This window comes from Anarhichas minor, unplaced genomic scaffold (assembly GCF_050575085.1).
Source record: "Anarhichas minor isolate MPS153535 unplaced genomic scaffold, ASM5057508v1 ptg000040l, whole genome shotgun sequence".
Lineage (NCBI taxonomy): Eukaryota > Metazoa > Chordata > Actinopteri > Perciformes > Anarhichadidae > Anarhichas > Anarhichas minor.
This window is the reverse complement of record NW_027466486.1, coordinates 3,548,646-3,562,704: the sequence shown is the minus strand read 5'-3', so window position 1 is coordinate 3,562,704 and position 14,059 is coordinate 3,548,646. Positions and strand designations below refer to the sequence as shown.

Genomic DNA, 14,059 nt, shown 5'->3' with positions numbered 1-14,059 from the left:
GCTGTCGTCGCGCGGTTATTCAAGGGGCCGCGCCTGGCCCTCGCTGCTAGGCACCCCAGGTCTGGGACTTCTCACGGCCCTTGGCGCTGCCCCTTTCTCCCATCATCGGCTGCGGAGATGATCGTGAAAGGTTGGCAGCCATGCGTAAAATCAAGATCCGCTTTGCATCTTTCGTAAAATCCTGTTTACAGTCAAGGTGAAAACGAGTCACAGTTCTGAGCGGACAGGGAACTTCTGAGATTCCTCAGGGAGCAGAGAGTCGATCCTCTCCAGAGGCTTACACAAACAGGAGGCTATTGTAGGTCGGTCCGAATCATCCACTTCATGTGCAACACGCACTCCAAAGTGATCCAACAATGTTTTGTGCTGAAAGTACTTGTTCAAAAGAAGAGTAGACGTGTTGGGAACAAAACAAATTACATGCTGGATATTTGTGAGTTACACATCACCTACCGAAATTAATGCGAAAATGTATTCCAATCGAAACAGATGCAGCAGAAAAACAAAGGACAAACATCTGTCATCCAAAAATATATTTTTAAAATATATTTACACAAAAAAACTTAATGACAAGTTGTGTCCCGCGTCCTTTCTGTCAGTAAGAGCCACCAGCAACTGCGTGCTTTGGATGAAATGAAACATGAGAATCCTTCATGCGCCAAAGAGTCCTAAAGAGTTCCCATCACCAGTAGCGCGTCTCTGTTTGCTCGTCAGACAAAAACAAAACAGTTGATCGGTAGACGAGTTGTGCCGGAGAGCATGTGATGGTGAGTCACAGTCAAGGTCGTAACGATGCGGCAAGCAGCGGTCAACATCTGTCCTGGAAAGGGCACCGGAGCTCAAACTCGGCCGAACACAAACGGATTAACAATAACCACAGTGAAAACAAATATGGTACGACGGAACGGAGACAGTTTTATAAAAGTCACAAGCACCAGGATGGAACGACACATTGTCAACATTATCTCAAGTGGGACCACAAAGGATTTAAGTAGAATAAAGTAGTGGAGAATGATAAAGAAATGTATCCCGGCTTTCCAAATCTGCTCCTCTGGTAACGTGCGTATCCAGTGTGTGAATCCTGACTCCCAGTGTGCCAAACATCATATACAGGTGCAATGGTGCTCAAGGGAGGGTGATGCGGGGGGAGGTTTGGGGGGGGGGGGGGGGGGGGGGTCTACAGTCAGCCCAGTGCTGCAACGCCACCTACAGGTGCTTTAGTGCAGTGATATGGGGTCAATGCTCACCAGTTTAATAGGATCTGCTTACCACCAAGTCTGGCAGAGATCAAATAGGGAAAGAAGGGTGACCTTTCTAAATGGTAGTCTGTCTTTGAGTAGATGCTGCAAGGTGAGTAACAAAATATATTTTTACCCACAGGGTTCAATTTGTCATCAGCATAACATAATGAGATCCTATCTGGCTTTTGCTCCTTTAAATGATCTGCATATTGAAATAATGTTCTTTAAAAGAGCCATTAGGGGTTAAGGTTTAGAAAGTACAGTTAGTCTGATGCCCAGATTTAATGACCAATTTCAACTGTGAATCTCCTCATGTTTAGAGTTGCACTGATGATTGCCCTTTGCGCTGTTTGCCAACAGATACCATTGTGTTTATGACCACTGAATCATGATGTGAGAGAGAGAGAGAGAGAGAGAGAGAGAGAGAGACATGAGTAAATAGAGGAAGAGAGAACGGGAGAGATCCTATGGTAGTGAAAAGAACACCTATAAGCAGAACACTTGTCAGGAGTCTTGTGTCTTTCAGCCTCTGTGAGACCTTTTCATCACATCTGGTATGTATTCTGGGGTCATACAATATGTGTGTCCTGACAGTATTGTGTGTGTGTGTGTGTGTTTGCGCATGCAAAAGTGTGTATTTGGCCTTTTTATAATATTCAGGAAAAAGCTCTGAACCTCGGACATCTGTAATCTAACAACATTTCAGTGGGCCTACGCTCTTAACAAGTGTGGTAATGACGATAATAGCCAAACAACATGCTGAAATAACCTCTATTTACTCAGAGAAAATTGGACTGTTTCCGGGACAACAGGACGTAATAACAGCAACATTGGGTATTTTCACTGAAATGTTACGGTATTTCAGTGTCAGGAGAGCTTTTCCTGTTTGGTCTTTTAATGGCTGTGAACTGCGTGTTGTGGTCTCCTGCAATACATTTGTTTGTGTTTGATATTTTTTATGATTTTATGTACATGCAATACATTTTTTCCACTTGACTGTTTCTGTCCTAATTCTCTATGGTTCATGTGGTTAAAGTAAGTAGAATACTGGGATTGTTTGGGGTGTCATTTTGTCTGAACTATGCTTCCAGGGTGTGGTAGTGGAGTACGGGGTAAAGTCCCTGTCATGAAGATTGACAAACACATTTGGCAGCAACGTGTCTGTGTTTGGATCGTGAGGGAGGCAGTGCATCCCTTCATCCACAAGATGGAGGAAGAGATCTGATTTAATATAGTACAGACACCGTTGGATGTGTATGAGTATTTATTTGGGCCAAACGAATGAATGGTTTTGCAATACATGTGATATCAGGGGAACACACACATGTATGTATAGACACAGGTATGCACATCTACATCTAATGTTTGCTGTTCAGCAATCCACATGTTCTTTTTTTAACTTAAGAGCACAATCGATTGTTACCACTTATGTTTGAAGTGGTGAAATGCTTTGTCGTTTATGCAGATCAATAAAGGCTTAAAAAGACCCATCCCACATACATGCAAAGGCAGAGGTATAGACATGTTCATAAATGCACAGAGGTGGATTGACAGACACACACACACACACACACACACATATATATATATATATATATACATACATACATATAGCCAGAGACAGACATGCTAACATCCACAGACTATTTGGAAAGAAAAAAAGAAAAAAAACAGAGAGAAAGAAAGTGTGTGTGAAATGATGGGATCGTAGGCAGAACCAGTGTCAGTATTTCCTCCACCAGAGGACTCCTCCTACTTCACTAAAAGTCCAGAACTTTTCCCCCCTCCTATCCAATAAGAGAAGTCTGTGGGAGGCACCCCTTGCCTGTGATTGGTCCAGAGTTTCACAGACCCCTCCCTCACTGAGGAGTTGGAGTGAGTTGCCCTGTTAGTTTTTCTGAGCCACTCTTACTGAGTTACATAGCAGAAGTGAGCACTGGACTAGCTGTCTGCTGCTGCTGTACGGTTCTGTGTTTGCTCAGCTGGAGACCGGATCTTAGTGTTGCCGTTCCAGTCAGTCAAGACAAGTGGATTGATCAGACTTGTCCAACATGAGGGCTGCACGCCCACAAAAAGAGCAGGTTGGTAATGTCTCCCTCTGCTTGTCTCTATGTCAGCTCAGTTCTATTAGCGTCCATGGGCTGGGTGGGGGGGATACGTGTCTCTGTGACACTCCTTGGGTTTGGGATCATGTAGGAGCATGTAGCATGCTTGAGGTTGTCGTTATGCTTACTACTCCTGCACATCTGCATCAGGGTCATAGCAAATATGTATTTAACATGGCAAGGTGCAGCTGTGTCTGTTATTCTTGGCTCGGGGTGGGTGTGGAGATGAGTTCCTTGGTCCTCCAGTTGATGGTGTTTACTTTTGATTATGAAATACTGCATCAAGTTGTGTGTTACCTGCTGTGTAAGACTGCACAGGTGTGTGTGTGTGTGTGTGCTGCTGCCCCCTTCTTTCTGACACCCTGTTGTTGAAGTTAGTTGCTGCAGCTGGAATGTCATGGGAACGCTGGAGATATTTTGCTTTTCTTTCTCCGCTGCTCGCCCATATCACCTCACCCTTCTCTCTTGTCTCCTCTCTTTTCTTCTGTTGTCTTTGTAACTGAATACACATGGTACTGACCTCTGACATTCAGAAGTCTTCCTTTTGCACAGGCAGTAGCACAAGGATGACCTCAATACTTTTCTCTGTTGTGGTGCCAGTTTCTCCCGCCTCAGGCAAGCGTGTGCATGTGTGTTTATCTGTATCGACCCATACCATGGGATTCTATCTTGCTCGGTGATGCATATCAATCATTAATCTGGACGGTGGGAGAATTTTAGTCCACAAGACAGACAGTTATGTGACCAGAGTTATTGCAGTTATTTTCTTCTTCTCGGAAGGATTGGAAGGATTTGAAATGTTTTTAGCCTGGCAGGCAGATGTAGTATACTGTAAATGTATTCCAGATGTGGAATACAGGCTGGTATGCTCCTGCCATGTGGTGAAACCCATCCCACAAACCCTGTTTGAGATTCCAACCGCAGTCTTAAAAATGTATGCTTGGGCAACAACCAGACTGCATCACAAGACTGTTCGTAGCTGATACTGGAAGGGTGTGTGGGTCGACATGCTTTCTCAATGGTCCCTCGCAGGTTTTGACAGCATTGCTTTACTGCTGAAGACAGACTGTAGAAGACAAAAGATGTCCATGAGATGCAAAAATAGACGTTATTTATTTAGACGGTGAAACATGTTCCTGTGCCATTTGGCACTCGCACCACCTTGTTGCACCTGAGTCTGTGATTGTTTTACCAGAGTAGCTCATTGTTGGCACGGATGTCCTGTGTATGTTCTCAGGTATAGACGTCCAGGACAATCAGGTGAAAGACATTAGTGGAATTTTGCCATGCATTGGATCCACAGACCTCACTGTAAACAGTTTTAATAGGGACTATTTGTTTGTTATAAAGTTCAGGTGAAACCTCTTCACAGCCTGGTTTGTGGGATAGCTATTGTTGCTGTTGGCATCACAAGTGAAACTCCATTTAGCTCCATTGTATTGGGGTGGCAGCATCTAATTCACCATCTCAACAACAACCATGGCGATACCTCTGGAGATGGTAATTTGGGTGAACCGACTCTTTCAGTCTTGAGCCCAAATGTCCTCTTTACTTTCTGTCCCACTCCTGTAATCATGGTGAGATAGAGTCACTTTAGTGGCCAGTGCACAAGTTATAGTTTGGTCATTTCCAGGCTGTGGTAGGGCCGAGTCAGGCTTTGCAGAGAGAGAGAGAGAGAGAGAGAGAGAGAGAGAGAGAGAGAGAGAGAGAGAGAGAGAGAGAGAGAGAGAGAGAGAGAGATAGAGAGGCTCCATCTCTCCTTCAGTACAATGATGCCTTGTGTTACTGCCAGCAGAACGCCACTCCGGCGCTGATGACTTGTGGCCTCTCTTTTTCTGGCATCGACTGTATGTCTTGCTTTCTCTGCCTCTCTGACCACCCCCTGTCCCCCTATCCATGGTGTGAAGGATTAGATAATAGGCAGCTTTAGTGTGGGCAGAGACAGAGAGGTGCTACAGACCTCTCTCGTTGCTGCTCTCTCCCTTCCTCCCTCCATCTTCTCTCTCTCTCTCTTTGTCTCTCTCTCTCTTCTCTCTCTCTCTTTCTTTCTTTGTACCATCTGCGTCATGAGGAGCTTGGCACCACTCAATGTGTGAATGCCAAGCTAGGTTTTAGGTTATCTTTATTGTATGTGTGTATGTAAGTACAGTATGTGAGTGGTAGTCTATTACTCAAAGTTGGTGTTTACATATATGTTTGATATTTTGCCAATGCTTTAAATCATTCATGTGTTTTCCAGTACTTCTTAAATGTCAAGCTTATAATCACACGTCCAGGAATAGATGATGCATTTCACAAGTTATCTATTTTTCCGAGCACTCGATGGCCTAATCAGTGACAGCACCTCCGCTGATATTGACATGCTGTACTGTAGATGCTCAGCCCGCCTCCAGTGTTCCCTTCAACAATTTGACACTTTTCGAACAGAAATTGCAGGAAAACCTAGCGTAGAGGGACAAAAGTAGGAGTTTCAGCTGCCATTTAAAATGGGCATGAATTCAGTTCATGACACTGTTTGGATGACAAAATGTTATGAATACACCGATACGGATGGGATAATTAAGCAGCTGGGGGTCACTGATAAAGAAGTCTGGCTTAGAGGTGATGAAGAGCAGTTATGACAGTTGGTCATTGTTTCACACAGTCACACCTATAAAAAGGAAAAGTCTGCTTACACGGTCAAAGGGATGTTCAGTGCGTTCCACAACTTTGTGATAAGGTGCAGTAACTTGTTTTTGCTGTCTTCACTTTCTCCAACCTGTCATGTCTAATTAAACTTGAGCCAGTGATTTACCATCTTCCCCTGAAACACCCAAATCTGACTATTATTATTGTTATTATTATTATTATTATTATTATTATTATTAGTATTTAGGGCAGTGTGATATAAAATGTCCAAATAATTTACATGATGCATATACTGATGTATTCTATTCAGATTGTGTTGCATTGCTGGGCCATTATATGGATTCAACTCTTTAAAAGTGTCTAACAAAATGTTTTAGTGACAGAATAAGCTGTTTGGCATTGGCAGAGAAGATTTGGCAAACTTTTCATGGGCACAACCCACATACTCAGCTGTGCTCTCATCCCAGAAATGCATGTTCCTTACAAATGGGGCACCGTTTAAAAGGTAACTAAACAGGCTTTCCAACGCTATAAAATTCATTGCCATGAAGCATTGTTACAACAGAGAAATAATCTACCAAACACTAATTTCCGAGCCTTTTGTTCGATGTTTATATCTTTTTTAAATTTAATTTAGCTCAGGATCATTGCTCCCTGAGGGATGATTGAATGTCTGTATGAAATGGTTTACTGGTGGTGTTGCAAAACAACTTTATTGTAGCTGCAATGTAAAATCACATTGTCTTTGTTTGGTCAAGGGGAATGAGAAAATGAACCACACATTTACAAGTTGCAAACACTAATGCAAGTTACATTACCACCCGCTGTTTCCAAAGTGAGAAGGCTAGTTTTACTATTGTGTCCCAAACATCCTGTTCATATCCTTGACAGGGAGATAAAAAGAAGAAGACATGCAAAGAGTGAAAATAGAACGTGTGAATTCCTCTTAAATGAGACAACAATCTGTACGTGCTGACGTCTCTACCACCAGGACGCCCCAAAGCAGAACAAGGAAATCTTTTAGTTTGAGCACATTGGAACTATAAACATCCTCCACCCAGCCCTGGGTGAGGACAATACCACTATTTCCATGTTCAAAGCCTTCAGGATTTAGGTGTAGGTCTCATGCAGTGAGCGCAACTCAACTCTCAGCAGTGGCCCACCGCATGGCGAGTTCCCACCTTATGACAGTATGCATGAGCGTTGTACATGTGGATCAATGGTCGAGCCCTCGGATCATAGACGTTTGGCAGTGAATCCAACTTTTGCAAGACGCACAACTTCCTGACTTTTGGACAACAACAACTGTTTTTTTTCTTGCGAGTAGATGTGACCTCGTCTTCATTCCCATGTTCCCCTCGTGTGTCCTTGCGGTCCTTGCACTGCTACATGAACGGGGTTACTAACAAGATTCTGCTACAAAAACCTCAACTAGAGCATGTCTCATCTTTCATTTTTAAAACCTCAGAGGGCAATGTTTTATGTTATGATAAATATCAGTAGGGCAGCTGGCACAAAATGAACTGTGAATACAACATGGGGCCACACATTGGACTAAAACAAACTCACCTAGCCCTGCTTCTCTGAGACACATGAATAGAGTGTGAGAGATGAATGAATTGAGTGCATGTTGAACACAGTATTGACTGTGGATTAATGTGTAATTTATGGCCATTGTTCAACTATTTTAACAGATATTTAGAAAACAGTATAATTCAGATACCAAATGTATTATTTACATTTGAAATAGTTGTGGCCCCAAAAGAAGAATAATTTAATTATATTATTGATAACATAGTTTGATGATATTAGTTATATCAGTAAAACCATTAGTTTGATCTTAAACCTTATTAGAAAGTAGGATCACAGGTTCACCGTTCTCCAGCGGGACATGTGTTTATCCCAAAAGTCTTGCTCTACATTTGAGTGAAATATCACTTCCTCAGTGATGGATTTGGTTTTAGTAGAATTAATGAAGGTTGGTCTCTGCATGAAAGGCGTACCAATATGTTCTTAATGGCTCTGTGGTGCAGCGTGAGGGACTCAATGTTCCATGTGTCACATGTTGAAATTCATAATCTCTCTCTCTCTCTAAACCTCCACAGTTCTTCTCCCACTCGACGTTCTTGTATTTCTTCATCAATGCATCGATTCCAACTAATTGACATTTAAGGGGGATGCTCGCGCATGGAGGGCGAGGCGGACGCTCTTGGAGGCTTCTGTTAATATTTATATGCAAGCAGCTCGCTGGCTGTTGAAACTATCTCCATGACAACAGGACAGGAAGCAGGAAGTGAGCATGGGATGTAGGAGAGCGATAACTCCCTCGTGTTCACGTCATCTCTCTGCTCTTCCATCAGGTCGCGTACTGTAGACATCGATACCGTGAGTGCTTTTGCACGTATGCATGTGGATGCAAATGTTTGACATCTGATACAACACGTGCAGACGTTCAAACCTCATGCAGCATACCAAGCCCCTCTGCAGTTAACCTCTATGTGGGTCAAGCATGTGGTTATTCTTAGGAAGGTAACTGCACTGTCATAAATACTTCTGGAATATAAGATTGCATGCTACACACACACACACACACAGAAAACTCAAAGGGTTGATTTTAATGACTTTTAATTTGAATGAAAGTGGGAAAAATAGGGGTTTTATTCGCCCAATAGTGAGTGCTCATCTGACCAAGGGACACTGCCTCCCCACCTCCTAACTGCATGATATATACTATGCTGGCCAGTCCATAGTTAATTGCAGGGGTGTGGAGACATTCCTCCGCTGTGGTGCAGATGTAAAGGCTCCTGACAACACCCCTCTTGCTGTTGTAGAATGGTACAGTCCAATTGTCCAGGCTAATCTACTTAGAGAGGTCATTACACCACTCAGCTGCTCAGTCTTTTGCTAGAAAGATGGTCGGCTGCTAAACACTGGTTGATGGTTTGGCTAGTTGCAGACGCCACAATGACATTGATATGTCTTATATGTCTAGACACCAAATTGAATGTTTTAAACAAAAGTTCAACTTTTTGTTTAGGACATTTTGATATACATTGTGTTGCTTTGTCTTTGTTTTAGGAATTGATTTTACAGGTATATGGTGGAAAGATCTTGTCTTTTTTCCTTGAAGAATGAACACAATACAAAAATGTGTTGGATTTTGATATCCTATCTAACTCGCATGTATTAATATGTTAATTAACTGCTCAGTCTTGTTGTCCAATCCATTTTACAATCATTCTGCTGGTGGCTTTGTATTTGTTTGGAAGATGGTGCCCGTGTGTGGTTCTTACGCGTGTTTGTTGTTGTAGTGGCGTTTAGGATTCTTCACAATGGTCAGCTGTCTCATTGATAATCACGCATACTGGTCCTCGTGCTTTTCTCAGATACAGTCTCTCAGTCTGCTCATACGTCTGTGCACCCTTTAAAGATGGCGTTCCACGTTTACAACCTGGGCTCCTACCTCTGACGACAAGCTTGCTAAATGCAGCTGCTAGCCTAAGAAATGACCGGTCAGGTGACGTGATAGCAATTTGTCACGCTCTAGTTGCATTGATGTCTTTGAAATGTCTTTCAGGTATGTGGGCTATATACTTTGCAGATGGGCTAATTTGGACACCATTCTTATCTGTGTGCAATATCCTTTCCCACAGCGTTGTCCTTCTGTACAAAATGTGTCCGAGGAAAGTGAGCTCCTTGGAGCCGATGCTGACTCAGCAATGGACAAACTCTGCTTAGGAGTGTGAAAACACTGCTTTTAGAAATATTATGCGAAAGCAGTCAAAAAGAAGTTACTTTTTTTCCCTCCAAATTATTGATGCTGACCATGATTTAGAATCAGCAGTTAACGTCACTGATTATAATAAAGTCCTGTAAAATAACAGGAATCTTTACTTAAATCCATCCTTATTAAGGAAAAAGAACTGAATGAGAGACGATTGGATGAATGAAGGAATTCAGAGACGACAGGAAACGCAGACATGCCGAAACTGCAGGCAACATGGTGGCTGCTGGTGACTCCTGTGAATGTGTGAGCGTGTTGGCTCTTGTTCAGTGGAGTGGTCATAAACACTTTCAAGCTGTTATCATGCCGTAGTACGTGTTCATGTGTTATTGACTTGTCACGAGCATTTTTAGCTCCAAACAGAAGAATTTAGCAGTTTGGAGGGAAAGAAGTGCAATCTACCTGTTTCTCACTTGAGCAGGGTGTATTCTCAGCCTGGGTTTTATCGGTTCAGATTAATGTTAAACTGGGATAGATATGGGAAATGTTCGATTTCGGCGTTATAGGCAGATTATTTTAGGAGATTAATCTAGCATCGTCCTGAAAGAAATGCATCACCTACAAAATGACCATTTGTAAATCAATTAATCACCCTGTGTTGTCTTGAATTTGCGAAGGAAATGTAGTTTTTCCCCGCATGCCTCCACGGTGAACGAAGAACCCGAAAAAGGAGAAAAGTCGTAAATGAGGGCTGCATTTAACAGCAAAACTATGTCAAAAACAGTTAAATAAAACAGTCTTGCACCAACAGTCTCCCGCTTGTGCAGTGTTTTAGTGCACAAGCGGGAAAGTGGATAAATGAGACTTTGATTATATTGCGCGAGAATTTGTAAACTTCTGTACAGTTTTTTTTGTTGTATATTTAATTTCATCAAGATTTTTAATGCTAGACCATCACAATACTTCTGATTGTTCTGTCTCACAGCTATCTCTGTACATTTCCAGTAAACCCTTTTGTTTCTTGTCCAAGAAGGGTGTTTATTTAGTTAGTGATGGCTGAACTTCATTGTTTGAGTACGAACCTGGAATACAGCCGACAGCATTTTTGTCAAAGTAATTCGAGGGAAATTCAATATGGTAGAGCACAGACACGTACAGCATGGGGACTGCAGGAAATAACCATGAACTCCAATCCTACTAAAACTGTCTTTTAATGAAATATCTTTTCAGATTTTGTTTCTGCTGAGTCAACTGCTCTCTTTCTCTCCTTTCCTTTCTTCCCATCTCCCCCTGTGTTCTTTTCTACACTCAAAGGGAGGTTAAAGTGCCACATGTGTATGGGGTAGTCTCGGATGACTAAGCGTACCGCTTGGTGGTGTTTTGTCTGTGTGGGTCTTTCTTTTCGGGTGTTTCTTGTTCTCGACAGTATCCTGCACTTGAAAGATGTACGATGTATTGTAGCTGCAGCGCTGTTATTCTCCACACCCTGCTGTATCCTGTCTCTGTATAGCAGTATTTTACAGATGACTGCTTCTGGGACTAAGCTGAAGTTGGAGCAGTAGTGTAGCAAGCTCATTTTCCTAACCGGTCCAACAGGTTTTGTTGGCGTCTGAAGAACGGTTTATTATACAAAATGAAACCTGTGTTTTCAACTTTGCATATTGGTGAGGTAATAGTGGAACGAAAACAGAGAACGCTTTGTCCATATTTGTTTGCTCAACATCCACAAACATGACAATATGAAGCCCAACATGTGCTGCAACTAGTTGTCCATAAGTCAGACTGTACGTGCAGTATGCTGTGTTTAATCTTTGAGTCATGTATGAGCATATAGCTAGTTGTATGTTTACTGTATGCTGCGTGACTGCACATGTGTTTGTGCATGTCTGTTTTAAAAAATTCACATGGGCTGACTGGAGGCGTGTGTGTGTGTGTGTGTGTGTGTGTGTGTGTGTGTTTGTGATGCCAAGCTTCGTCAGGTCGTATTCAGTGTGGTGTCTTGCGCATCAATTTGCATCACCAACATTGTTTCGTCACAAACACCCACTCTTGTGGGTGCAGTTATTAATTCCCAGGCACGGTGTTGACAAAATACCACCAACTATAAAGTAATATTTGGTGAGGCTGTCGCAATGGAACTTCAGTCAAAGAAAGAAATGTAGCAGTGGAGTAGATGGGACTTTTTTCTCCTCATAAGGTGCTGGTCTGCAGGACACCTACAGTGGGCCACCGCTGCTCTGGTGAAGCTGCGTGTGTGTGTGTGTGGGGTCATCTTATGCGTTTAATATAATATTTAGCAATCCTGTGGTTTACCCGCAACACCTTCCCTTTATTTGTAATAGTTCTAACCTAGTGTATTATAATGTGGATGATGTCATTTTTATTCTCTTCTGAAAATTAACTTTATTTTATTTTATTTCATCTTATAAATAATGCTGAATATGTACGTGTTAAAACTTAACAAAACAATGTACATTGAAATAAAGAACATGTCAGTTCAAATGTGAAAAGAGTCCTTGTCCTATAGGTTCAAAGAGCCCATATGAGAGAATATATGATATTTAAAAGTTATTGACATTTTGGATATATGTCACTGATGGATCACTCAATAAATAAGCTGTATTTGATATTAGTGCCAAAGTATTATAATATTGGCTTTTATTATCATAAGTCTTGAACTGGGTCTCAAACTTCCAAAGGTTTTGTGTCAGTTGCATAAAAATCTTTAAATGCCAAAAATGCTCTTCGTCTTTTTCATTTACTCTCCAATCGAGCATTGACTGATTTTGACTTGAATTTTGGATTTATTTTATGAAACTGATGCAAAGAGCAGTGTGTAATACATGGAAATCAGAACATTTGTCTCAAATATTAAGCCATTAATATTGAGCAGCAGCAATGGACTGAACCTCTACCCAGTATCTTCTATGAGGAAGTAACATAAATGTAGTTTGTGCAGTCATTAAACACATGTCATCACATAAATATGATCTGAATGGGGAAGCGGTTATGAGCTGATCATTCATTGTGTTTCAGTAATGAACAACTAAAGTTAGTCATTAACTGGATTGGAGTCGGTCAGTTCTGAGGAATGTCTCTGAAGTCACAGACTGAATCGATTTCAATCCAAAAAAGATGCATGACTCCAGGGAAGATGATCAACACAGTGGTTTGTCTATGAGGACACGGTAAGAACATACAGACAGGTGGAGAAACGCAATACGTGCAGATGCTTCCCAACAGGCTACCAAACAGTTTTATGAGCATTCGAATGGATCGCATGCAACGAATGCAGCAACTAGATCAAGCCAGTTGAACACTTGCGGGAGATTCTGTGAGTATTTTCATCCTAGTGTTGCTGCGTCTGGAGTGGTTGCCACATGTGACCTTTTAAACCTGCTCCAGCTGTGTCTCCATGTATAGTATCTGTTTCTTAAAGTGCCTTCATATTTCTTGTCCTCATGGGACTCTTATAATAGAACACGAGGATGTTGTGTAACAAGACATGGTCAGTATATAACGGAAGGTTAACAGTCAAATGACTCTTGGTGGTAATGTATGTGCACTCAGGAAGCAGTTACGACATGGACAAAGTCATACAAACCCACGCACTCTCAAATTTCCATTTATTCCATAGTTTATGATGTTTTTATTTTCATTTTAATCTCTCCTCTCCTCTAGGCTCGCCCTGCTCAGGGGGCTAACTGCTGAGCATGCTGGGTAAAGCGCCACCAACTACCAGTAGCCTCAACCTGGTGAAGTCTGAGGTGCCTGACGCCACAGCGGACGCACACGACGGCATCACGATGGCAGACCTTGTGGAGAGCCTGGATACCAGAGAGCTGGACATGGGGGAGGCAGAGGAGAACGACTACGATGGAAACTACTTAGGTGTGTGTTTGTTTGCATATTTCCTGTCTGTGATTTCACCATCGTTTCACCCAAGAATGAGACCATACCTAAAAGGAAATATTATAACAATTCAAAGGTCAGTTATTCCAGATTATGCAAAACCCTCAAGAGATTAAACTTCCAGATAATTTAACTTGGCAGACTATGAACCAGATTCATCATTCGTGAGTAAGTTTCCTATGAACAAATAAGCCCAAGTATGTGAGTATGTGATTGCCCCTGGGAAATGCAGGAACACCAGAAAAGGGCAAAAGGCTCAAATGTCAGTGTGGAAAATTGACAAAAAAGGAAATACTTCAACTGGTAAGTCTTCAAACTGGTATCTAACAGTGAGTATGAGGGTGGATTTTTCCTTTTACATAATTCAGATCTCACAAACTTTACCGGAGCATAAACCAAAACATTTGACCCAACACTGCAAAGTACAAATCTTGAACAAAGGCCGAGGT

At 42.0% G+C, this 14,059-nt stretch overlaps 1 protein-coding gene across 1 annotated transcript in view; it reads left to right on the top strand.

Annotated features, from left to right (window-relative positions):
• Nucleotides 1–3,164: 3,164 nt before the first annotated feature.
• Nucleotides 3,165–14,059, top strand: part of pld1a (phospholipase D1a) — a 28,769-nt gene continuing 17,874 nt past the window's right edge. The window contains exons 1-2 of the mRNA XM_076108099.1: nucleotides 3,165–3,322; nucleotides 13,380–13,589. Of these exons, the coding sequence (XP_075964214.1) occupies nucleotides 13,412–13,589 (178 nt within the window). The 5' untranslated portion in view covers nucleotides 3,165–3,322; nucleotides 13,380–13,411. The remainder of the gene's footprint in view (nucleotides 3,323–13,379; nucleotides 13,590–14,059) is intronic.